A 26907-nucleotide genomic window follows, 5' to 3' on the forward strand; every position below is an offset into this window, starting at 1 on the left:
AAAGGCTCCGGCATCAAAATTTATCACCATTATTATCACTGTGTGTCTTTCGTACTCACCTCGGAAAGCAGAGGTGACCCGGGCTTCCCTGGTGTAGCCGTTGCCATGGCGACTGTGGCACTGTGGATCTGCAGGCGCCGCTCCAGCTCCTCGGCGTCAGCAAGGAGTCGTGTGGGCAGTACTAGGGGCGGCGGCAGCGATGCAGGCCGAGGCGCTGGCAGGTCACCAGACTCGGAGGGACGTGCCACCACGAGGCGCACACGGGCCCCCGCCTGACGAAGGACAGAGGCCACCTGCTCCGAGCCCAGGCCGCGCAGGTTGACGTCCCCAATCTGCAGAATGTGGTCCCCGCTCTGCAACCGCCCATCCTGGTACAGAGGGTAGAGTGGGACAGATGTAAGCAACGAAACGTCACAAGAAGGAAGGAGAGATGGTGGCACCAGCCCTGAAACGTTTTTCGGCATTGTTTTTAGCACCATATAACTTGAAGAGTAAAAATTAAAATTTTCGGTACCGAACTGCCCCCTCAAGTCCCTTCACACAACTCACCCGGTCTGCGACGCCGCCAGGCAAAACAGTCTTGACGACGACACCCGTGCTGCGACCACCAATGATGCCAAAGCCGAGGCCAGAGCCGTCATTGAGTAGCTCGACAGCTTCCACTTCAGCCCACTCTGTGCCCAGAACCATGGCTTCTTCGCGGTCGGCTGCCGACTTGGTGCTTCCAGCAGTCCCGGATCCGGAGAGGGAACTTGACGGCAGTGGAGGGGGAGGGGTGCCTACAACCAGTGCCGCAAGGAAAGACAGGCACATGGTTAGGCTGCATGAGGATGAATCACACTCTGATAGCAGCTGTATGCAATAGTTGTGCAAATGGAAATCTTGCGTCTTGACTTTTCTTGCTTTTTTATGTAGCTGGCACAGTCCATAACAAGTGTCATCACTATCACCAGCAGCTGCTTAATTTACGTCGATGGCAGGACGAAGGCCTCTCTTGGCGAACTCTAATTGCTCCCGTTTTGTGCCAGCTGAAAAATTCCTTAATTTTGACGCACAACCTAGCTCTCCGATGTGCTAGACTCCACTTCCCTTCCCTTGGAACCCATTCTGTGACTCAACTAGAATATTGGTTATCCCCATTCGCTCTCTAATCCACATATCCTTTATGTTGCACCTATCATTTCATGCTTCACTGCTTGTTGCATGGACCTCAGCTTCTTCTCAGGTTTCTTCGTTAGCATCCATAGTATGGCTAATCATTAATTACATCACCTCTTCTTGCAACCAGCTCAAAAACACATGAGAAGTGCAGCACAGCTTCGGATGTTAAGCTGGAAGCTGGATATGTCACAACAACTGGAAGTGATAAATATTCTAGTCTGTCAACATTCTAGTTTTATTGAGGGGATGCCTTTACTACTGCCTGTTCAAATGAAAGTGCACTCCATGTTTGTACAGAGTAGTCCACTTTTAGAGGTGACACACATGAATAGTACTCGGGCCAGCGTAACTTCACCACCACTTATTCTAGAAGAGTAGACTGTTGGGCTAGTTGGTCGTCCATATTTGAAGTAGTAGCTTAGCGCAAATAAAACCACGGACACAAGGAAGACAGACAAGGACAAGCGCTACCAAACCAAACAGAACACAAACATCTCGAGGGTATAACCCTTTCCGGACACAGAAGGCGTAAAACCTGGCCCGGCATGTGGCTTCGACAATGTGGGAAATAAGAACTTCGGTGACAGAGGATTGCAGAGGATACACAGAAAAGGAGTTGCCCAGTGTACGAGAAATGAGCCCAACAAATGAGCCCAGTGTACGAGAAATGAGCCCAACTAGCCCAACAGTCTACTCTTCTAGAATTCATTTCTCGTACACTGGGCAACTCCTTTTCTGTGTATCCTCTGCAATCCTCTGTCACCGAAGTTCTTATTTCCCACATCGTCGAAGCCACATGCCGGGCCAGGTTTTACGCCTTCTGTGTCCGGAAAGGGTTATACCCTCGAGATGTTTGTGTTCTGTTTGGTTTGGTAGCGCTTGTCCTTGTCTGTCTTCCTTGTGTCCGTGGTTTTATTTGCGCTAAGCTACTACTTCACTTATTCTAGATTATGCAATAAAATGTGCCCGGTGCAACGCCTAATGTGAATATCTGTCGATAAAAGATTATTCTGCAGGATTCCTTGCTGACGTTACGCTGTTGTAAGCACTTTAATTCCAGCGAGGTGTTTCCCCTAACAGTGGACAAGCCTGCACATGAGGCTTCCCTCAGTTACCCTCAGAAGCAGAAGTTTTGAGGTGATGCAACCAGTAAAACTTAAAACTTTCTTTTAGCACAGCCGTTCAGCGTGCGATTGCAACCATGTTGGTCAAACACTCACACATGTGGGCTGCACCGCTTAATCAGCGTGCTAGCTTAGGCTGCCAAAAAAAAGGCCTTTTTTTCCCTGTACACCTGTAGTCTCCAAACTTCTCGCAGCTGTACCTTCAAACTCAATCTGTGTGCTCTGGCCACAGGGACAACTGGCTCTCCCAGCAAATTCTTTTGTTCTGCAATTTTTTAACGTAAAATTTTCTTTGCTACTTCCTCGGCATTTGGCATTAGTCATTTCCTTGCCGGATATATTTGTGGATATATGTAGACAATCTGGACCAGTGGGTGCGTGCCCAAAAAGACAGCTCGCTGCAGGCTGCTGTGTGGCCTAGTAGACAACTTGGGTCACTGGCTACGCACCCATTTTTGCCCAATACTCCAAACAGATGTGCCACTGTGATGCAACTTGTGCAAGGTCATCATCATCAGCCTATTTTTATGTTGATTGCAGGACGAAGGCCTCTCCCAGGGATTTCCAATTACTCCTGTCTAATGTTATGCGATTCCAACTTGCACCTGCAAATTTCATAATTTTACCACTCCACCTAATTTTCTGCTGTCTTCAACTGCACTTCCCTTCCTTTGGCACCCTTTCTATAACAGTATAATGGTACGCCTTAACTTGTTCTTGAGTTTCTTTGTTAACCTCCATGTTTCTGCTCCATATGTTAGCATTGGTAGAATGCAATAATGACTGCACACCTTTCTTTTAATGCCTTAAATGTATTTACATGTGTGTCGTACTTCTATTTGCATGTACCCCTCACCGACATTCTTCCATCAACCAGCACCATACATCGCCTTTGTCCTTGCAGCACAGACAGCTAAATTACATGCGCCGAGGCTGTGCTCATGACACCCGCTATACTACTGCTACCTCGCTAACTCAAACAAACTTCGTGCCACTTAGATTCTAACACTGTGTTGGATCTGCACGTTTCTGTAGCGTCTGCGCTTACCCTGAGGGGCAGGTGGTGTGGCACTGACGGGTGTCCCCCTGGCGAGGACAAGTTGCACTGTTCCCCTCGCCTGTTGGAGGATGCCAATGGCCTGTTGGTGTGAGATGTTGCTGTCCAATGGCTGGCCGTCTATCGCCAGGATCTGGTCTCCTTCTTCGAGGCGTCCATCTCTGCACGATGCACCATGCTTGGTTGAGGCTCAAGCAGGACACAAGTCTCCGCAAGACATGCAAATGCCAGCTACTTGACCCCGCTGACCTCAGTGTTCATTACCTTCGGGTGTTACTTCTACCATAGTACGCACAGACACAATGTCTTGGGATCCCTAACACTAAGGAAAATAATGGTGTTGAAAATCTGTTGCATACATCTTTCGCAGACGGTTTTGAGATGGCCTGCACTCAGAGTATCCAGTTTCTCAGTTTAAGAAGCATGTAAGACTACCTCTTGATCAACCAGCACACTTTTCTGTTCTGAAGCCTGTAATAGAGTAATGTAACTACTCCCTAGTGTCATCACATTCCCTCTCTATTAGTTCCTGCATGTCTTCAAACTGTAGACTGTGTATTTCTCACCCAGTTTTATTGCTTCAGTGAAGTATTGCCTTGTTTATTATATTAATCATTGTGTTTCCTATATTCCATTGCAGATCTGCAAAGCTTAAAATGTAAAATATGCTACCGCCAAAGGCAAGAACTACTAAAACTTTGTGAAAAATACTGAACATTGTTTCATCAGTCAAAACACGCAGTTTATTAGAAAAAGTTACCCGACTCTGTGCTGTAGGGACACTTCTTTATATTGCCATCAAAAAACAATTCGCATCACAAAAGAAATGGAAATGTTCATTATGTTTATTCGTGAAATATCCATGTAATGGGGCCAACTTTCTCCTGCAATTTCAGTGGTGGCACTGCTGTTGGTAGGACAGAATAATTGAATGTGTCCAGAAAGTAAGGCCTTGAAAAATCGTTTCGCGACTATATATTTACATGCTGTTGAGGTGAGTTTATGCCAAAAAAAAAGAAGCAAATAAAAAATCGTAACATTATGGGCATCAATACAACAATCTCTAGAAATCAGACATTTTACGATAAAATTGTAAAAGTTTGCAGGTATTTCACCAGATTTTCTTGCTGAAAATATATCTTACTCCTCTGAAATAAGATCTCATATATTAGTTTTTGCATGTCACCCAACTGTATGTGCCTGCTGTATACCTGTCAGGGTTCTCACACCTGGCGGCTTTTATCTGCTGGAGATACTTGACCGCTTGAATGACGTCTGACCACTAGCATTGCTTGTTCCGTTTTCACAGATGATAATTGGCCACGAATACTTTTCTCATCCCAAAAACAAAGGATTTCGCAACATTCAAGAAAGTGGTAATCTCCCCGCCGTCAAGGTCGGCATGCGGGGCGGCTAGAATAATGTATGGCTTCATCACCTGAGTCACCCTGGAAGCTGCTACCTTGGAAATAACGTGCTACATAAATTACAGAAGGGATGGCAAAGAAGCAGTTAGGCACCACGCAAATAGAATGCGAATGTTAATAATGCGTATGGCGATTCAAAGCCCCATTCTAAAATTCACCGTACACCCTGTACACACAGAAGACCGTACCTCAAGATCAATCACCAAACTTTAAGTTAGCCTCCATAGAGTGGCAGACAGCCTCCTCAATGTTTCTGAGTCTTCATGTAGACTTGAGCAGTTGCTATATCCCTGTGACGACTCCATCCAGCATGAGCTAAAGATTGCATGTGGAAATGTTTGACAGCCTTAAGGGCCCTTCTCAGGTGACGCGGCTTTTGAGCTATGCCTTCTAAGAGTTTACATAGATAAATGAAAACTTTTTTCTTTTGGTTAAACGTGCCCTGAAACAGTTTACTAACTAATCATAGAATGGCCTCACTATTAAAGGATGTAGCCTCGCAAATCTCCTGCCACAAACATTTTTAAAATCCTGCAAGTATAGGCGGAGTTAGAGCTAGTTATCGCACCGATGCACGGCTTTCCCTCTCCTCTCGTCTTTGCTAGTATGCTGGAAGCTATGCAAGGGGGCAAAGCCCTGACCAAAAGATTTCTTTCATCTTTTGTTTTCTTTTGACGCTGCTTCTGGTTCAGGTAAAGTTTACTAGAAAATAGTAGTTCAGGCACGTGTGGCACTCTTTCGATGCAAGATAAGCGCTCGGGTGCCTGAAGATATGTCGCTTACACAGACCACTCAGTGCATGTGGTTGTCTGATGGACTCGCCAACGAGAGGACTCGTTGCAGCACCCCACAGCAGCCATGGTTTCTACGCACACTGATTCAATTTCAGAGGCTACGCTCAGAACATGAAGTTATGTACAACCGGCATGTGTAGACACGAAGTGCAAAGATGAAATACTCTTTTTGGTCTTTTTGACATCCCAGACATGTATTTTTCATTCATTCAACTAAAGACTTAACAATTACAGTATTATGGAGAATGCTCTTGCGATCAAGAAATCAGCCAATATAACTGTTGGTGGGCTTGGCTGCTTGCAGAGCGGCTGCATGACAACACTGCGAAGAAGAGAGTAAGAAATTGTTCACCGTTTTGGACACAAAACTGAATTCCCTGCTGCATGCAGGGCAATAATATTTGCCTCACATGTTCACAGGAGCCTCGTCTACAGATCACCAGCATTTCCCTAGTATAGACGAATCTTAATCTCACCTTTAACTACCATAGGACGCTCAACAATATTATGCAGTATGTACGGAAAGTGGTTCAGGGCCTCTTTCAATGGTCCTGCCACCAGCCATTTTCTAGCATGGGAGCCAAAGCTCAACCTGTTTGATCATGTATTCGTAGTAAAGAAAAGGATGCAACACTAATTACAACGAGAAATCAAATTTCCCTTCGATTATTCGTCAAGGGACCAGAACCGCTGCTCCCACCCACCTATTCTCGGTGATGCTCTCCTGATCTCCGAGGGCTCTTGCACGTGTTGAGGTAAATCACATTTTGAGAGTAAAAAAGAAAAGAGAACACGGACACACAAGCAGGGAAGGATTCACGGCTACGCGGACTTCATTCACGAGGACAGACGGCAGAGGCGTGGGCGTAGGCTACGCGAGTGCGCCGGCACCCTGATCGTCGTCGTCGTCGCCAGTGCGCGGGCACTCATCCCGAGTCGAGATTGGTGCGGGTCCGGGACCGCCGGCCACGCGTGTCCAATCAGTCCGGATCCCGTCACCACCGGCGTTGCGCGGGCGCCTTCACTGCCGCAGCCGTCCACGACGATAGAGCCTCCGCCGGCCCGCACCATCCTGGCCGCGCCGAAGAACGTCCACGTCACCGCCGGACGCGGCGGCGCTCGGACGTCGACGCAGTTCCTCGCCAGCGTCTTCGACGACCTAGTCCAGCGCACTGTTCACACGGAACCACCTCGAACGGTGGGAGGAGACACGCGATTCAAAGACGCGCGGAACGTTACACGCCCAGCGCGATGCCCGAACACCTCTCGACCAGACGTGCGGGAACAATACAATACGCTTCTCGCATTGTCTGCAGGAAACGGCGAACGAGATGAGGGCCTTTCGATAACTGACGGCGAGTCTTCGGAGATTGAGCGCAAAAACGATATGATGTTGTCTTCCTTTTTTATATATCTACATATATTTTTTTTTCTTTGTAGGATGTCGCTGATAAGATAAAGATGTGCTGTGCGCCGACGGCTTCTGGTAGCAAACGACGTGACACGGTTGCGAGATATGTCTTCGAAAGGGGCCGAGGGCGGGGGTGACGGTAACGGTCTCAAACTAGTGCCTGCTTTAGAGCTGCCGATTCATTCATTTTCTTTTCGTTTTTTCCCCTTAAAGTCCTCAGCGTGAGAAATTTTCCGTCTCCTGAGCAGGTCAAGTTGGTGCCTTCATGCGTCCATGGACACCGATGATTTCCGTTAGTCACACTCGACAGGCCCCTCCATGGAGAAGTGCTCGAGGTGAAGTACGATTCTCACTACGCCTGGCTAGTGGCATTCTTAATTTTATTTTTTTTTACGAGAGCGCACCAAATTCAAAATAAACAGCCTCAAACAGTCCGTCAACCGGCTCGTCGACCACTTGGCAGCACTTGGGAGCGTCGATACGAGAAGCGGTATCCAACAGTCCAGAGAGCGTAGGACGACCACGGCTCAAGAAACGTTGCCGTTCCTTCTTCAACTCGGCATCGCAGCAGTGGGACGCTACCTGTGCAAAAGCCCACCTGTTCGGTTCCAGGCCCGTCAACAACGGCGGGCGACGGATCGCGCGACAGACGGCAGCAGCGAACAAGGTACCGCACCGCACGACGGATGCGCTGGACACCGCCAGGCCATAGCGGACGCGGCAGGCAGACGATACGACACCGAGGCCACCAACACCTGAGCGGACGGCCGGACGGTCAGGCGACGACGGGCGGGCAACAGACGGCTCGGCGAGCTGCCGGCCACGGCTCCAGGCGCGCCGCGCTCTTGGGCGCGCCGCGATGTTGACGTTCGGCGGCTGCTATTTGCGGGCGTCGCCGTCGGCCTAGCGGCGTAGTAGTGGCAGCGCCGAGCTCGTCCGACGTTGTTGCCGCCGCCGCTGCTGCTGTTGCTTGGTCTGCGGCAGCTCTTCCTGCGCTTCGGGCCGGCCCGGCTGTTACGACACCCGAGGGCCGGCCGCGGCGGACTCATAGCGCGCGGCGAACGCGCGATGCGGTAGTGGTCGGGCCCGCTGTTGAGAAACGGCCGCGTTCGGCGCACTCACGGCGCCGGGCCGCCGCCGCCACGCTGGGAAGCGGCGAGGCACCGGGACGACTTCGGCGGGGAAAACGAACGACGAGCACGCTGCTCCTTCGTCCGCCGCTCCCTGCCGCGGATCCAGCCGCAGTGTTCGTGGTTTCGCCCGCACGCGTGCGGTGTCCGGAGATGCGTCGGCGGCGCAGGCACCTTCCTTCTTTTTATATATATGTATATCTCTCGCGACGGCTTTCTTGTAGCAGTCTGTCTGTCTCGGTGGCGCCCTGAAGACGAGAGCACTAGCCGCCCTCGGATGCGTTCGCGCGAAACGCCACGGAGGTGAGACGGACCCAGCGCGCACACGGGGCAAAGTGGAGCGAGTCGCGGACTCTCGCGGAGGCTCACCGACCGCAGCGGCGAGAAAGCGCGGGCGTGCCTCTCTCCACGATGGTCGGGCGGAGCGGCGGCGGCTGCGGGGTCGCTAGCGCGAACCTGGCCTGGCCAGCGACGGTAGGAAAGGTTTACGAGATGGGGGGAAAGAACACAAACAACAACAAAACGCGTTCGCGCGCCGCCCTTTTCCCGGCGCCGCCGCCGGGGGGCGCCGCAGTCGCACGAAAGAAGGTAGGCGAGGCCGAGGTGGAAGTGAAGTCGGGACAAATGGGGAGGAAAAGGGGGGCGGGAAGACCCTCTCGAGGCTGTCCCTCGCAATTCTTCCCTTATATCGGCCGCTTAAGGTCGCGGGTTTCGCCGATCGGCCGGGGAAATCTTGTTGCCCCCCCCCCCCCCGCGAAATAGCCATTCACTGGCAAGACACCGGCACTCCCGCTACCCTTTCATCGTCGTACAGTTCGAGTAAAGCGGCCTCGAGTCGGTCAGCGCTGCCGGCCAAACTAGCGGGCTCTTTAACGTCTAGCAACGCCAAGAGCGCAAAAGAACAAAACGCGCTTCTCCCGCAATGGGGAGAAAAACGAGCCAACGAGAAGGTTATGAAAATCGGGACGACGACGCGGCGGGACGCGAAGGGGGGGAGAGGAGGCGAAAAAGCCAGCTAACGGCCAGATAAAACACAAAACGCCGCGCGACATCGTCCTTTTTGGCCGAAGCGCGGAAGGGCAGGGACCGCCGCTTCGATCCCTTATTCCCTACCCCCCTCCCCTCCACCCTTTCCCCAGCTCACGTTTTTCCCCCATCTGCGCCAAAGCGTCCGAGCGCCTCCTCGCGGGCGGCGAGCGAAACCCGAGCAGAGCGCCGATGCGACCTCCGAGACAGCGGCCGCAAGTCGTAATGATCATCCATGCGTGGTATGGAGAAGGGAAATGGCGCGTGCAATGGTTTCGACGATAACCGGGGAGCGCCACGCTGCTGCTGCGGCGATCCTTACTAAACATTCACTAGGGGGAACTCTGCGCGCGAAAACGCGACGGAAGAACAGCGGGAACGGCACACCGCAGAACGCTACAGACAACTATCTGCGCGCGTTTCCCTGACATGTGAGCTCTTTCGCGGAAAAAGCTAAACGGAAAAGGTTCTGCAAGACGCCCACCCCTCTTCAAGTACAGCGCGCGTGAGTCGATAAATATAACAGAGAACGAATCGTTGGACAAACAGCGGGGAGCAGTCATCTGTTCCGCAGTGGGCTCAAAGCCACCGCTTCGTGCATTTCTTGCAGCACCGTGACTGTGTTCTTCGAGCCAGTCGCTATGTTTGCCGAGACTAAGCCCGCCCCGTCCTGATGCTACTCGGGATCCAGCTATCCCTGGTGTTTGCACTCTTACCGGCTCGGACGCAGTGCCAACAAGCTCAAACGTCCGTTCTTGTACCGTGGTTGTGTAAGCACGAGACAACAAAGATGGGGAAGGGGGGGGGGGGGGCGTAGAGATGAGGTGGAAGGTTATTCAACCTCCAGTTGACGTCGATCAAATACAGTATCTTCTTGAGCGAGAGGGGCAGGGGGGGGCAGTAGCAGCTTAGGACTTTCTTAGTGCACTAATCTTCGGTGTCGGCCCACATTTTTAGACCACTGTAAACGGGAAAAGGCCCACATTTTTATACCGCACATACCTAGGGGATCGGTCCACGAAAGAGGCTAGAAACACGCACACCTGGGACGGAAAAGTGGGGCCATACGTAGCTTGCTAATAAGACACCGTCTTTAAAAAAAATGAATAAACAACTTTCCTGAAAAGAGGCGACACGATCACTCACATTCAGCATGTTTGAATTAAGCTTGTATTCAGGGTTAAGGAGGGCGTCGTGAACGTTGTCGAGCTGATCTCTTTCGAAACGTCCTCCACCTTTCTATAGTTGACTTAAAGGAATACTTTTAACGAGAGCGGATAGTATAAAGAAAAGAAAGTTATCGACGAAGCACCCGCAGCAACGGCGAGCGTCACGAAAAACGTACGTGCACCATGCGATTATCAGCCTTACCCGTTGTTTTACTCAAGAGCGCGCGTTAGGGCATTAAACGGTCTCTATACTGATATCGCCCGGTTGATCGAAACCGGTTCGGGTATACGACCACTGATCGTGAAGGAAGGAATCATCGTTGCCGCTTTTGTTAAGCTTGTACCGCGACAAGAAAGCAGCCCGACCTAACGGCTTCCATTTAGAGGGTGTACAGATCACACGACCCTCCCCTTCAAGCAAAAGACAAAACTGGTACGTGAACAAACACGAAACTATGCGTTCGAACGCCTCTGCAGAGGCACTCAACCGCGTGCATGCGTGCGTGATCTTCTGTTGCGTACCTCCCGCGGAAACAGAGTGTATATGCGGTAAACCGTACCCAACTTCCCCAAAACGTTTTCCCACGTTTCCCTGTAGCAGGGACGCTCGATGTCCCCGAATCCCCCCCAATCATGCGCGGCCGTCCATTTCTGCACTTCGTGGCCACGAGGCGAGCCAGGCTCGAGGAGAAACTGCCGTCAAAACCTCTCGCGGCCGGTGCGACATGTGGCGCGGACGGCGCTGCTGTGCGAGACAAGAGAGCCACGCTGGACGAAGGGGAAAAGGGAAAAGGGACGAAGGGTGCACTTCGAGAGTCATCTGTCGCGCCGCAGCGACAAGTACTCGGCATGTTCTCTGTATAGGGGGCTCACCGAGTGCGGATCTGCTACCCCGGCGCTCCACGCGGTGTCCACTGTGCAGTGCTGTCATTGCGCCCGATCGACCGGTGTTGAAAAAAAAAACGTAATTCACGAATTTACTCTTGAAGAAGAAGCAAAATATCGAAAAGCACTCTCACCACTTCACATTTCTTCTTTACAGTGAGCCGCGTCCTTTCTTTTTTTGTTATTACTCTACCTTTGAAAGAATTTTTTTTTGCGCTTTCGGTTGCTTCTCGCTCAAATTGTGCAACAGGGTGCTTTTTTTCTTTTTCTTTCTCTTTTTTTATATATATCTCTCTTTGTCCACATCGTTCTAAAATCGCGACATTAGTTGTTCACCTAATTTGTCCTAACCTTGCCTGGTCGACAGCTGCCGACGTCTTTGCAGCAGCTCGAGCTTCTGCGATGGCGAAGTGCGTATGGAGTGGTTCGTGTTTGTTCTTATCTCTCTTTCTCGACGAACCAGGCTAACAAAAAACGCAAACTGTTTTATCGAGCAACGGGTATCCAATAAAGGTGACCTTGCTGTGAAATATGAGCAAACAAAACAAACGATAATTTTTTATTTTTATTTAAGACAAGAACGCAGGCAAATTAGTACTGTTTATACACCAAGGACAATAAATACCCGCTGGGCACTTAGTACTTTTTCTTGCGCTAGCAATTATAAGAGCACTCCGCCGTCGTCGTGGTGTTCCGCATAAAGTCCAAGTGCGATAACATATCGTGGCCGCGTGCTGTATGCTGTGTGTGCAAGTGAAAGCTTGAGAGGGTGAGCCGATGACGGTGGCTCCATCCCGCGCGCGCACGGGGCGAAGGCGCGAAGGAAGCGCGTCGTCTTCCATCGCGCGCAAGGCAGCAAGGAAGGGGGGGAGGGGGCTAAGGGGGCGTTCTGCTGCGGCTGCGTATAGCGCGGTCCCTTTGAAAGTGGGCTGCGATGGGGACAGAGGCTAGCTGCGCCGAGGGCTGATAACTTCGTGTGTGTTCTGTTCTCGCCGCTTAGTTCGCGTTGAAGCGAGAGGCAGCACGAGACAGCATTCGCTCGCTGTTGCTGCCGCGTTTCTTCACGCCTGCGTTTTTGACACCACAGTGGTCAGGTGAGGTGTTCATGTTTGCCTGTTCGCGCGACACCGCGTGCTTGTTAATTTAGTTAGTAACCGAATGTTCACAAGTTTATACGGCAGATAAAACTGCTATGATTACTTCGTATAGCCGTATAATAATGTGCTATCGCAATCAATGCTCCTCCGCCTTTCATTCGAAACGCCGACTTTTTAATTTTTTTAACAAAGTCGTTTAGGGTAATTCATCCATTTCTCGTGGTGCCTGTCGCACAAACTATATTTTATTGACACCACGTGGAGTTGAAGACGACCTTAGCTCTAACCTAACGTTATCTCTACGACCTGTCGACCTTACCCTAAAGCTGCAGCTACAATTTAAGGCATGTCCTGCTGCGATGCAACCTAATTCACTGCGTCGCTTGTGGTTGGATGCGACCGTTCGCAAAGCCCTATTCGTTCCTCATTGCGATGGGTCGTACATTTACATGCGACCGTTGCGGGTGAGATAAATGTATCGGATATCTCCTCTACACCTGTACCTGCGATTACCGGCGCCTTCTACTCCGTATGTATACCGCATTAGATATTGTCATGGTTGCAGACAAAAAAATACCTAGACCCTGTACATATGCGTCTCAAGGTCAAGACGCGGCACATTCATTGCTGCAGTTCGACCGGCCTCCGTGATTGACTGTATGGTATTAAGGGCCGATTTACGATTGAGCCGCACGCCGCACCGCCCACCTGCCGCACGCGTGCGGTCGAACGAAAAATTGCACGTCCCACAATGGTGCACCAATATGTGCGCACCCTTAGTACTTAGCTGCGTTCTTTCTCTATTCTAATTGAGAGAAATCCTAGATCTGACATAACTGTGGTCACTGAACATTGCCCTACCTAATACTTCTACATCCTGCACTACACTGGGATATAGGCAAATAGTATGAAATCTATTTCGTTTCTTGTTTCTCCGTTAAGGCTTTTCCAGGCCCACTTCCTGTTACTGCGCCTCCTGAAGAAGATATTGGTTATCCGTACTCCTATCCGGTTATCCGTAAGTTGTTTTTTTCATTCACTTTGTTTTCTATTAATTTATCGTTTCATTATTTCATTTATTAAGCACAAGTAATTTCCCCTATGTTGCCCTTAGTGTCAGTGTTTGTTGGCTTCTTATGATATGAATAACAAAATTCGGGCACCTCAGCTAACCCCCTTTCTTCTCGTTTATTACATAACGAGGGTCTCAAATCCGGCTACATTGATGCCTTCAGGTAGCCTATGTGGGTTGTTCGGTTCTCCTCCCGTACTCTTGGGACAAAGGAATGACAACACAGTAGTGCAAACAATCACAAGGTCATTTATTGCACCTTTCATAGATCAATGCCAGCTAGCCAAGTTGCTATCCACAAAACATGCCGATGGGGCGCGCGACAAATCTAGAAGTCCGACTCACTGCGACCGGATAGCGAGCGAATATGTTCGCCCCATGCTGGATCCCAACGCCTGGTCGTTCGCGCGTACGGTCACGCCAACGGTGGCGCGTTCCAAGGCGGCCACGCGAGACGGTCTCGCAGAAGCATGGGTCGGCGCGCGCGCGGGACGTCCACGCTGTTCGCCGACCCGCCGGGAAAGAGCCAGCCTGTTTTCCCCTGCGCCCCCAAGTAACCCTGCCGTGAGGCGGCGTTAGCAGCGCAACACTCGCGCCATCTTTGCACTGCGCCCCAACCACATCGACCGCCGCGGGCATCACGCAGGCCACGCGGCGAAGCCGGATTACAGGAGACGCGCGAGGCGGGAAAAACATCAGGGGACGCGCGAGAGTCGCGCATCCCCACAGGGTTTATTGACCAGTTGCCTTCACCCAAAAAGATCACGTTCTCGTGACACCTGCGGCAAAAAGGACGTTCCACGTCCGCCGCCAAGGTCTGTGAATGGTGGCGTTGGCTAACACTCCCAGGGTTCTACTAGGACACATAAATACCCAAGAAAGTGGATGGGGAAACAGCGCCGCGGTAGCTGTATTGGTAGAGAATCGCACGCGAAATGCAAAGGTTGTGGGTTCGGTTCCCACCTGCAGCAAGTTGGTTTTTCATCCACTTTAATTTCGATTGATTTATCGTTTCATTATTTCATTTATTAAGCACAAGTAATTTCCCCTATGTTGTCATTGGTGTCAGTGTTTGTTGGCTTCTTATGATATGACTATATATATATCGGGACCTTCGGCGGCGATTTTCTCCGCAACAAACTGATGTATTGGCACACACGCAAAACTATGATAATCCACCGATCTCGGCTTAATATTTTCATTTAGTGTCCCTTTAAGCTGCATACTTGCTGTGATTATGTGTGCGTATATATATATGAGTGAGTGAGATGCGCCTATGCAGCGGTACAACGAACCATGTGGACGCGCCCACTAGTCAAACATACACATGAACGAGAGACGTTCGTTCAGGAGGCGGTTACAGAGGGCTCCTGACAAAGAAAGTTCGCGTCCCTTTTTTTTTACTTTTTCCTCCGCATTCCCAACACTCAGCGGCGGGATTTCCCCATAGCGTCCAGCGAGCCGACGCCGGCCGGAAGAAACCCGTCGAGGGAGCGTGACGCTCCCCATGCGGGACTTCCCCGGTTTTACAGCGGCAGCGCTATATAGGGGGGCATGGAGAATCCATCGGGTGCCGGCCACGCGGTAGTTTTCGGTCGCTCGAACGACGTCTACAACAGAAAAACGCCCCGTGGACTCGGGACGGTGATGTTATATTACAACAGGTGTTTTCTTTCTTTTGTTTTTGTTTTACTTTGTACTTGAGCTGTACTTGTACTTGTACTTTGTACGTTGTACTTTTGTACTTGAGCTGAATTACTCGAAGCGGTAGGCATTACTCGCACGAGAAATCGAAATGCAAAATGAACTAATTAGCGAAAGTTAAGTAATTAACCTTATACTTACTTACTTTACGGCACATATTGCAAGGCACATCCACTTGGTACGAATTTTAAGCGCGACACCCGTTTCGATTTGTTCATTCCCAGAGTTGGCAACGAAATGCACTGGCATCCCGGTTATTTTTGCACTCCAATGCGTAAAACGACGTTTCCCTTCCGAAAATCGCAGTTTCGCCCGAAAGCCTAGCGAAGCACTGATTGCGACAGCAATTAGTAGGCAGTCATAATAAGCAAGGATAGCAGTTTTATCGGCCGTATATTCTTGTAAGCACTCGCTAATTACTAACTAAACTAACAAGCATGGTGTCAGCGTGCACAGGCAAACATGCACACATCACACTCGATGACCGCGGACACTCGCTGTCAGAACGCTGACGCGAGGAAGCGCGGCAGCAGCCGCGAGCGAAGCGACCTTCGTGCTGTGTATCGCTTCAAACGACAACTGAGCGGCGAGAACACAGCACCGGCAAAGCTAGGAGCCGTCGGCGGATCGCTTTCAAGATACCGACTGCGCGCGGCAGGGGCCATGCGCAGTTGATGCCGAAGTACAACGCCACCCCCCGACCCCCGCAGCCCGCCCCCCCCCCCTTCCCCGGTTCCTTGGGTCCGACGGAAGACGGCGCGCTTTCTCCCAACTTTCCTCCCTTGGGCGCGCGAGATTGAGCGGGATTGTCGGCTCACCTTCGCACATTTTTGCTCGCACATACAGCATACGGTGCGCGGCGACGGTGTTATCGTCCTTGGGACTTTATACGGAACATCACGACGACGGCGACGGCAAAAAGTGCGCTCGGGGTGGCCATATAATTGCTATCGCAAAAAAAAACAAGCGGAAGAACAGCGCATTTGTGACGCTGGTTTGACAGCGCATATTTCGAAACCGGCGCCACACACTGAAGTATTCGCTGCATGTAAGTATGCCACGCGAACTCACTGGTTACAACTCGTAAATTTCAATACGTTCCGTAAAGCAAGCAATAAAAAATATTTGATTACTTTTTGAATTAGAAAGTTACATAGCAAAATTTATTGTTAATTATTCAATTGAGCATTTCAATTTCTCCTGCGAGCAATGTCCGCCACAAGTAATTAAACTCAAGGACTTCAATGCCACAAGTGATTTAAGAAAATGTATGGTGTACGGTGTAGAAAAAGCACCCCGTACATTATCACCGAATTATATTATCACAGAATTTCTTATACTATTATTAACAGCCACACGGAGGTGTTCCTACCGCCGTTTTCCCTTTTTATCTTTCTTCATACTTGTAATCACTACACTCGAATTTCCATTTTGTTTGAACCTTCCTGCGTCGACTTTGTAAACGCTGCGCTATTTTGTAAATAGAATAAAACAAACGAATAAATAAATTACAGATGCACTCGCGGAAAGTCAACGTCAGCTAAACTGGTGCGTAGAGCACCTACGCAAAGGCCTTGCGCTACGCAGCCAAGCCAAGACAGTAACGCGTGTCACTTCGGAAGCCACCGGACTGCCGCCAGTGAATGTCGATTCTATAAACGAAAATGGCACAGCGACCCTACGCTCTCTGAAGAACAAAAGACCACAGTCCTTACAAACACAACCGGAATCTGAAGGTGAAATCAGAGAGAATTTTTCGAATAAGATGTAAATCACCAGGCAACACGAATTAACTTTTACATGCGAGCGACTGCCATTATACAAACCTCATCTCGGCAAGCTTATAGGTCTGCCTGCGAGTTGCGTTATAAGTGCCTTTAAAGCTGGCTTCTCCACGGCAAGGGTCTTTATGCGGAGAAGCCTATTTGTGCACTACCTTTCGTTCAACGGGCCGCGATAGCTAGTTCATTGGTTTCTTAGTACAATAATCACAACCGTCACATATAGCGATCACTCGTAGTTATTACTTTTAGAAATTAAGGGGGATAATTACTAAAAATCGGGCGGCGTTCACAAACGTATCATTAGGATGAACTTTAAATAAATGAATAAATAAATAAATATATAAATAAATAAATAAATAAATAAATAAATAAATAAAAGAACAGTTTAAGTTACAATCACGGTTTAAGTTGAATATGAAGTTTATTTTTGAATAAACTGAACTGAACAAACAAATTATGCAGATCCAATGCCCATGTTGGAATCTATGTGAAACAAAGTTTTAGTGAAGCGGTTATTTAAGTGCCACAAATTGTCGACCTCATGCAACGTGTTTTGCAGCATAGCGATAGCATGCCTACTGGGCAATACGGCAGGTCGCAAAGAGCCCTTCCCCCCCCCCCCCACCCTCGAGACTCACGCTACCGCGGATCGCACATTTACAGACGTAACTAATTAGCTAACTAATCGCAAGTCGAAAACTCGTCTGAGTATCCCTGGAGGACTACGAACAATATGCCGTTGGTCTCATTACTCGTTTGAAATGCGCCAGTTCAATCTTGACGTTTAGTTACGGTTACGCGAAACACGTGATACAGGCCGATTCGTTATTAACGGCGCTGCTCTGCGCACGAGGTATCTATCCTGCAAGACAGCGGCAGCAGCACACAGCAGCCAAGGTCTGCAAACGCCGGAACGGTGCGCAAAAGAACTTTCGCTTAAAAAGAAAAAAAAACAGAACAAAGAATACACGATTTCTCAATTTATTTGATCTCGGTGGCTGAATCTCGTCGATATTGATCACCCTCTCTCGCGTGATGGCGTGACGTGCAACGCTAAACAAGTTACTTCCCGCTATTCCCGGTGAAAAAGGTCAGTTGGCAATCAGCGCCAGGTTCGTGCCTACTCCTTCTCGTTGACTTCCTTTTTTTTTTTTTTTTCTCTCGCCTGTTCCGAACCACGCATTTTTGTGCAAACTATATAGCTCGACCAAACTCGCCTCCGAAACAGACCTATAGTGCAACGATCTGCGGAAGAAAGCGGCTATATGGGCGCCGCTAAGAAAAAATAAAGGCAGAAGTTGAAACAAACGCTGCAATCGAGACGCGCGAGCGGAAAGTGGCGGTTCCGCGCGGCGGAAAGAACTGCGGAAATGAGAGACTCTCACTCGCGACGCCGCCGAAATGCGGCACACGCTGAAAACAGCTGCAGACGGGCGCGAATAAACGAAAACAACCGAAAGCGAGGAAACCACTGCAGCCGCAGAAAGCCGGCCGAGGGTGCCGCAGGTGCGGCGTCAGAATCAACGGCGTTCGCAATCAAGATGGCTGCTCGCGGGCGCCGCAAGTAGCAGACGACGCGGAGGAGCAGACGATAAACAAAACAAAAAAAGAAGGGGGGGGGGGAATGGCATCGAGCGCGAAAGTTTCGGAAAGGGTCCGGCCAGTCGGAAGTAACAGCGGAAACGATAAAGAGCAAATGGAATTAATTCCGAATGACTGAGGTGACCGGACGTGGAGAGACGGCGGAACGCCAGAAATAAGGGAAGAAACTTTGACGGGGGAAAAGGTGGCGAACAAAAGCACCGGGCAACTACTATATCCTTGTAGAAAATATATACAAAGGACTGCGCAAGCTTCTGCAGCACCGAGATCGCAACAGTCAAGCAAAGGTCGAATCAGACGCCAGCAACATGCAGTGTTTGCCCGGGGTTTCTGGCTGAATAAGAGAACGCAGCCGCGGGGGATGCAATAAATAAATTAATTAATGAATGAATAAATAAATAAGGCGTCAAAGGAAAAACGAGAGCAAAATGAATGCAGGAGAGAGGCTAGAGGAAAGGGAGAGAGAGCTAGATAGAGGGTGTATAGCAGGTACTCTGGCGGCATTCGTGCAACGAGGTTCTTTTTTCCTTTTTCTTCCCCACGGTTCGTTGCAGCAACTGGAGAGAGACGTCGTACCAAATGGCGAGTGACAGAATCGAATGGCGCGCCAATTATGCATGCCAGTGTACAGCCCGTTCAGCCGCAACCGCCGCGAAGGGTCGATAAACGACGCCCGAAGGGAAACGTACAAGCACCCTGGTTAGGGAAAACGGGAAAGGCAGGTCGGGGAAGAACGAACGGAGCATTTGCCAAGAGCGTCGAGTCCAGTTCGCGCGAAGGGCTCCGCGGGCTAAAAGGGATGCGCGCGCTCGTTCTTGAAAAAAAAAACTAAGAAAAGAAAAGCAAGCCCACCTCGCGGGCGTACCCTTGCTGGTAACGAAACATTGTGCCGCAGGTTCAGACCAGGTAGTAAATACACAAAGCTAATACTGCAGTAACCTACCATACTGTACTCAACTATACTTCACTATCACTATCACGTCGACGCCACTTTGCTCGCCTAACCTTATTTCATAAACTTCATCACCATTCCACGCTTCACGAAGACTTCTTTTCACCACCCCCTGCAGTTTTCCCGTGCCGTGACCACGCTAACAAAGTAAAACGCATAATGTGCCGCTCATCGGTCTACGCAAAATCATTTATTCCTCGCACAATAATAGAATGGAATAACCTACCATCACGCATAGCTACTGAAGTTAACTTACCATCTTTCCAAACTTTGTTGCAAGAAAAGTGGTAGCAGATTAGATATTACTTATGGTTATATGCACATATTAACATATTATCTAAAATGTTCTTGTGTTTTCATGACTAAGTGCATATACCCCTTGTTCATATCTATTTATTTTATGTTCCTTGTGTGTACGTTTATTTGATGAAGTTTTATTTCTTGTGTATATTTCATGTTTGTGCCCCCCCCCCCTTATGTAATACCCTCGTGTGAGGTCCCTTAGGGGTAATGTAAATAAATGAATAAATAAATAAATAAATAAATACTAGTTTAATGCGTCAGTATAGCGACGTAGCCATCAACGTGCCGCGCCATTTTATGGTTTTCTTTTGACGAGAACACTGACGCGCCACAAAGAAATATATATGCTATAACATCAATACAGGCCGTCGTCACCCACTTTGGAAGCGTCTAGCAGAATATGTGGGCCAATCCCGAAGGCAGGCATTGCTGTCTAACACAGCGTCTCAAAGCGCTATAGCTAGCCGCCACTAATCGTAATACCAGTATACAGACAAGCTAAAAGATCTTTCTTTCGGGGTAAATGCAGCCCCATAAATATCGCCGTACGCGCCCCATCTCCCGAATATTTCTACGCACCGAAGCACGTGAGCAGTCACGTGACATACAAGCGTGAAAGCTTGGTCGTACACGAAGCGGCGCCGCCGTAGCTCAATTGGTGAGAGCATCTAAGGCGTAATGCGAATACGTGAGTTCGTATCCCACCTGCGGCCAGCTTTTTTTTTTTTTCATCCACTTTCATTTCCACTAACTTATCATTTCTTTAAAATTCAATTAGTAAGTACAAGTAATTTCCCCACTGCTGTTTTTGGTGTCTTTGCTGGCTTCTTAGGATATGAGTAATAAAAATCGGGCCCCTCGGTTCCCTTTCTTTTCGTTCATGACGAAGGGGCGTATTTCGGATTCCGCCCATGCCACAACACGCCAGAGAGAGAAAGGAGCGGCCGAGGAGGAAAGGAGGCGACCACCACCCAAAAAACTCGAGCGCCATTAGCGCCCGTGACGGGAAGGAATTAACATCTTCTGTACCATCTGGTGCTATGAGATGATTTAGCATGCGAAAAAGAAACGCCGCCAAGCAGAGGCCTCAGGAGAGCAACTGAGATTAGAGAGCTTTGGCGTGTCCGGTATATATTCTGGTAAACGCAAGCGGACTGGGCGTTTTAGCGAGTGAGCAGAGGCACAAACGTGAACGGCCTAGGGTAACCGGATGTCCTCCTCTTGCGCCGCTGAGGAGGACATCGAAGTACCCTACACTCTCAAAAAAAATTTTTTTACACCCTTTTGGGCTTATCTTGTCCTGCAACAATACTCGTCATCTTTCCTTTCTCGAAAACTCGGTGCTCACTACTTCCCTGGTGACAATGCCGTGTCACGCTGACAATGCGCAAGCCATTCGTGACTTAGAAGTACCGGGCTCACAGCATTCAAGAAAGGAAATGCGGGCAAGACAGACTACGATCACTGTCGTAAGACAAGATACCACCCGAAGGGTGTAAACTTTTTTAAGAGTGTAGAACGACCAGTGCAGTTTAACAGTGTAGGGCTCAACCAGGCAAACACAGCTAATATTGCCAGGCAAACACAGCTAATATTGCAGTAACAAGGTGTATTCTACTTCGCGGCTGGTGAAAATTTTCCCGGCAGCAGTGTAATTGTGTTTCTGCCAAAAAGTTACACCAGCATAAAAGTCAAATACACTTGATTACTGCAATTTCATCTGTGTTTGGTTGGGCTCTGCATACACCAGGTGGCTGCACCATGCAGGCCATTCATGTTTGCACCTCCACTTATCTGTTAAAATGTCTAGTCCCCTTGCGTTTACCAAAATATGGGAATGGTTGGGGGCCGCCGAGGCTGGAGTGAGGCTCCGCTGTCTCGCACATATTTTTTTTCTTTCTTTTTTTCTCTTCGGCATGCCTGCTATGCTAAAAACATAAAATTACAGAAAGTTTTTATGTCTGAGTTACCATTCGCTGCAGTGCATGCAGCAGACAATACTATGCGGTGCAATATGCTCCTTATGCAGGAATTAATAAAGACTATCCCGGATGACTTGCATTGTATGAGCAATAAAACTTACAGCCACTACAGAAGTTCAGCCAACAATGGAATTGCTGGTAAGTGGCTAAGGTGCTTCCACCATAAAGTTATGGTGTCGCTATTCACAGTGCGTAGACAGCCACAGATATCGATCTCACTGAACCGAAAGGTACGATGGCTTCTCGGGTTTGATGTGCCAAACCACAATATGATTATGAGGCACGCCGTAGTGGAGGACTCTGGAATATTTTGTTCAGCCGGAAATATTTACCATGCACATCAGTCTAACTAGGCGAGCCTCTATTGCCTTTCTTCGCCATTGATGTGAAGTGACACAAAGGTAGGGAATATGCAGAATGAAAGTACAACAGGTTTTATGACAATACATATTTATCAGCTTTGATGATTTCGCATGAACATGTCTTGTGGGCCGATAATAAGCACCAAAGAAAGGTAAAAATAATGAGCTTTATAGCATCAGCCATTATCCCATTGCAAGGGCTCTGCTCATAAATTCCATCCATCCATCCAAAAAACAGGAAAATGACAGGAAGTTAAGCAAGTTGGTAGGAATTCATGTTATGGAAAGACAGGTGTGCCAACACAGACAAGAGTAGGAACGAAACAGACAAAGCAAACGCCGACTAACAACATCCTAAGTACTAAAAAAGCAAGATAACCATGTCATGCATTGAGTCTGCCTTCACCAAGTTGTATGTGCACAAAATGAGCGACAGCTTCATTTTCCTCATGTTGCCATAGCCAGTATCTTGAAGTGCTTGAGAAGGCATACAGTCATACCCAATTATAACAATCCCAGCTATAACCATCTATCAGTCATAACAACCATATACTAGTGCACTTATGATTGTTCTACCCTACCTTTTAGATCTGCATCCAAATTCAGTTCAGACCACTTAAAAATGTAAGCACATATAGAGCAAAAGTGTCCAGAACACTGCCTTTTTGTAGTCTTGTTTACAGTGCCTACTAGAGAACTTCCATGAATATGCATTACTGCTTATAATGCAGCCGCGCGTGATGAGATACCATGAATATGCATTAGCACTCCATTTTTGTTTGCATATATTCGTTTGCATTCAATTAAATTTTTCGGTTGTAAGCTCTTCGTCCTGTCCGCTCTTTTCATTTCTTGTGTTTGTGCACTTTTGCAGTTTCAAGATGCAAAAACCAACTAGACCAGTTATCCCTCCTATTACCGCTCATAGTGCTGCAGCTGCACGAGACGAAATACTAGTTCTAATGCGGCTGCCAGAAAATACCACAGACAAGCAAGGTAGCCAGTGCACTTCTCAACGAGGTGCACCAGCTAAGGGGAGAGTGAGTAAAGCGGCCATTGAGAATGCAGAGGAGACGCGGAGCAAACAGAAAAGGCATGGAAAAAGAAATACATAGCAGCAGAGGTTGCAGCACGTCATATGTACCGTATAGACTCATGTAAGGACAATACTTTCTTTAAATTAATTATTTATTTTTATTTTATTTCTTGCAATTTTCATGAGGTGCGGCTCTCACACAGGACTGAACCTTTATGTAAAAACGGTGCCGGCCCAGCCAGTGACATGTGCGCACCCTGGGTTTAGTGAGCACCCAGGCTCTCACCGTCTAGTAGCAGCATGCATAAGTATAGAGGATGTGAAAATTTACCTATGTGCGTGCACAGCATCAGGGCAGCAAATGCGATTCCTTTTCCATTGGAGTTTTTTTCTCTCCAAATTTCGGGCTACCAGGTTAAGCATGCGGCCCTTGCATGAGTCTACATGGTATGCACCCTGCGGGCACACATACCTAGGCGATGGAGAAACCTTTGCTCAGGCCCCTCCTAAGCACCACAGGCCCCCCACAGAATGCGCATGTGTTGTCACTCTATGGCTATTCGGCTTGCGTGCGGAAAGCAAATACAGTTTTTCAGGACTCCAGCATTACAGAGAAATAGCTTCCAGAATTTTGCCCTATGCTGTGCCCTACTGAAAATAACACCTATTCGAAATTTTGTGACGGTCGAGGATGAAGTGCAAGTATCATGCGTGCAGCCTTGACTCCGCGACGTCGTTAATTTAAGCTGCGTTCCATAAATTACGTTCATAGCGTTTAGGCAGTACGTCCACATGCGAGCTTTCACCATTCCTACCAGTATGCGCACATACAAACTGGGTAGTGATTCACAATAGTCGCCGCTGCCGATCGCTCTCAAATCCAAACTCCTCTTCAAGCACCACAGAAAGTTGAGCTAGGTGGCCGAGAATCATCGTGAAAGAAGGTAAGGCGTGCACACACGGACACAAAAGAGAACCAGACAACACAAATATTGTATTTTCGCTTTTCTGTTGTCCACTTCTCTTTTATTGTGTACAAGCCTGCAACCTTACTTTCTTTCACAATCCTCTTCAAGCATGCTGCCCTCAGTTCAGCCATGAGCACAGTCTCCATTTAACTGTCTATGGGCACAAGCTTATCAAGGGCGACTTTCCCGCAACGGCATGCCACCCGACGCCCTTGCCAGTAAGGACTAACAGCGCTGCCTCGTCGGTAGCCTGCTACTGATGTTGCAGTTCAGTGTCGAGTCAGCAAAACATTTCGCAGTGTCTGCATTGCATTCAGAAAGTTGGGCAACTTTCTTGACAACGGATGTGAGGGCACGGGTGGCACGTGCAACACTGGAGCGGCAGAAATTTGTATAGACGTCGTCATATTTTCGACATCACGCACGCAGATCAGTGCAAGAAATCGAATGTTGCACCGTGCAATATGTGAAATTTCAGTTGCCATTCTACATTACTACTGTGGATTTGGTGGCAGCGCCAAGGGAAATTCCAAATGTCTAATTGAGCAGGTCTCAAAATTAAGTCAGCGACTTACTATCTTGTATATCGTTCTTTTTTTTCTGTGTTACTTCGTCAGCTTCATGCGAAGATATTAACGATGACTTTAACCTTTCAATGTTCGTAAATTTATATGCAAGAAAACATGCCAGTCCCATGCTTCTATGCGGCTTCTTGTTTACATGTTTTGAATGTGCAGCTTTTGCAAAATTCTGTATTGGTTATAGTGCAGTACCATGTACAGTGCAGATATTTGCGACTCCGGCAACTTGCGTTATAATCGGTCTATGCTGTATAATGCACACTTTTTAAAGAGCCATACTGTTACAAAGAAGACTAAAAAACATGGTCGCGGTAAAAATATGGTGCACATGAAGTGAAAAAAAGATATCAAAACAGGCCTTCTGAAGTACGAGAGGGGCCTTGCGCAAGGCTTGCATGCGCTGCTCCAGTCCAACCGCGACGAAGACATGACCTCCTAGATTAGCGAGCACTGTGCATGGATTTCAGAAGCCATAAGTATCGCTCTAATTGCTGTCGACCTTCAGGCCCTTCGTTGACAGTTTGTTTAAGCTGTTGCGATAACCGATCGTGATGACACTCAACCTTTCGACTCTCGTACATTTTCGACCAAAGCGGCAGAGAAAACATAGCTTCATGGCTTTCAGTACGCTGAGCCTCATGTGACTGATAAAAAACCATAAAAGACCATAAAAACGAAACCTTTTGAAAAATACAGCAAGTATGCCACAGCATTTCTGCTAGAGTCTAGTTTCTGCTTTGAGCCAACTAGGACACATCCTTCCCATAGCAGAATTACGTACAGTTTCCTAGAAAACTCCACACCAGAATCCACCCAGGTCTGAACTGACTGCAAAATATTCACAACCTCTCGAAGAAAGATGGTGACTGCGCTCACGGTTTTGAAATGACAGGTGACCCGAATCGGGCGACATTCTGAAACAAATATGATGCCCGACTTCATTCTATAGGCTAATATTGTTATTTTGTTATTGCTGCTGTTGCGAATGTGCAAACTGTGGAAACAATGCGCAAACATGCTTTACTGCTGCCTCGAGGTGCAAAATTGATAAATCCCGGCTTGATCTTAGTGCTGCATACGAAAACAAGGCGGAACTTGTGGAAGCATGACAGCACTGCATTTTAAGCTTTCCACTAACAGAAAGTAGTGAAACAGCAGTTCGTTCCACGGCTACTATGATGTTCATACTGAACTTGGAAGCCATGGAGAAGTTCTTCGCGGGCATCGTGCACGAATTCTCCCGATAATGACAAATTCAATTCTTCGCAAAGACTGTTCAATTGGCTCGTAAGCATGCAATAGGTGTTTGCTTCACGAAGCGAGAAGGCTTAACTTTTTCCGGAGGGAACTATAGCACTTTGTAATTAGACTGTGGCAGGAGAATGACTGTCTCTAATTTTTACACATTTTGAAGGATGAGTCTATATACAACGAACTACTGATACAGTCGCCGACGGATAGCTCAGACTTGATAGGAACCACCAAAAAGGTCCAAATATTCAAGAGTCCGAAATACCGGATTGGTCAGAAAATGAGTTACTTTATTCCAGAAGTGGCCAAGAAAAGGTGTGCCGTATTCCTGGAAAGGCACTTTCAGGGATACCTTCAATTTTGCGTGACTCGCACAAGATGCATCGGTGTCTAGGAGCGACACAATTCTTGGCAGAGTGCCAGGCTTGCTATCTTATCACAGTGCGGAACTGCTGCAGCCCGTCGATGTGTCCAGTGCCAGGCATGTGAAATACTGGCGATCCAGCAAAAATGCCTCATACTGCAAAAATCAACGTATCTTCAAAAGCATCGTCTGAGAATTCGGCCTGAGCTTGTCAACACGGTGCTATGCGCACATACACTTGCCTGTGGCCTAGATAACCTGTGGTCGCAATTTTCTAGCAATGCCTTTTATGATATTCCTTTTCATGGTTCATCGGTGGTCAAAGTGGCGCTCCACCTACGTTACCACTGGGATCAGCCATCCATGAGCAATAAGAATGCAATAGAACTCTCACAACAAATCGTGCAATCGCAAATGTAGCCTTTATGACTTAGTGGTTTATCTTATCCTGTGATTTGGGCACAGTCAGTGATTACTAGATCAACTAGGCTTTGCTAATATCGGTTTCAAAACGGTCGCGAAATTGCCGCAGGCATGGCCAACAACCATTTTACATTAAGTCTACGGGGCTAGTGGCAGTTCTGTAGAGCGGTTCGAGTTATCGATTGGCAACTGTATAACGACCACTTTTTGCGGAACTATCGCGTCTCTTGTAAACTGGTTCG

At 48.4% G+C, this 26907-nt stretch overlaps 1 protein-coding gene across 4 annotated transcripts in view; it reads right to left on the bottom strand.

Moving 5' to 3' along the window:
• LOC135919837 (multiple PDZ domain protein-like) overlaps positions 1 to 26907 on the bottom strand; it is a 532904-nt gene that overhangs the window by 240208 nt on the left and 265789 nt on the right. For all 4 annotated transcript variants that reach the window (XM_065453790.2, XM_065453786.1, XM_065453789.2 and 1 more), the window contains exons 6-8: positions 3334 to 3503; positions 550 to 779; positions 60 to 368 (exon numbers count right to left, since the gene is read on the bottom strand). In XM_065453790.2, the coding sequence (XP_065309862.1) occupies positions 60 to 368; positions 550 to 779; positions 3334 to 3503 (709 nt within the window). The remainder of the gene's footprint in view (positions 1 to 59; positions 369 to 549; positions 780 to 3333; positions 3504 to 26907) is intronic.

Source organism: Dermacentor albipictus, chromosome 9, assembly GCF_038994185.2.
Source record: "Dermacentor albipictus isolate Rhodes 1998 colony chromosome 9, USDA_Dalb.pri_finalv2, whole genome shotgun sequence".
Classification (NCBI taxonomy): domain Eukaryota; kingdom Metazoa; phylum Arthropoda; class Arachnida; order Ixodida; family Ixodidae; genus Dermacentor; species Dermacentor albipictus.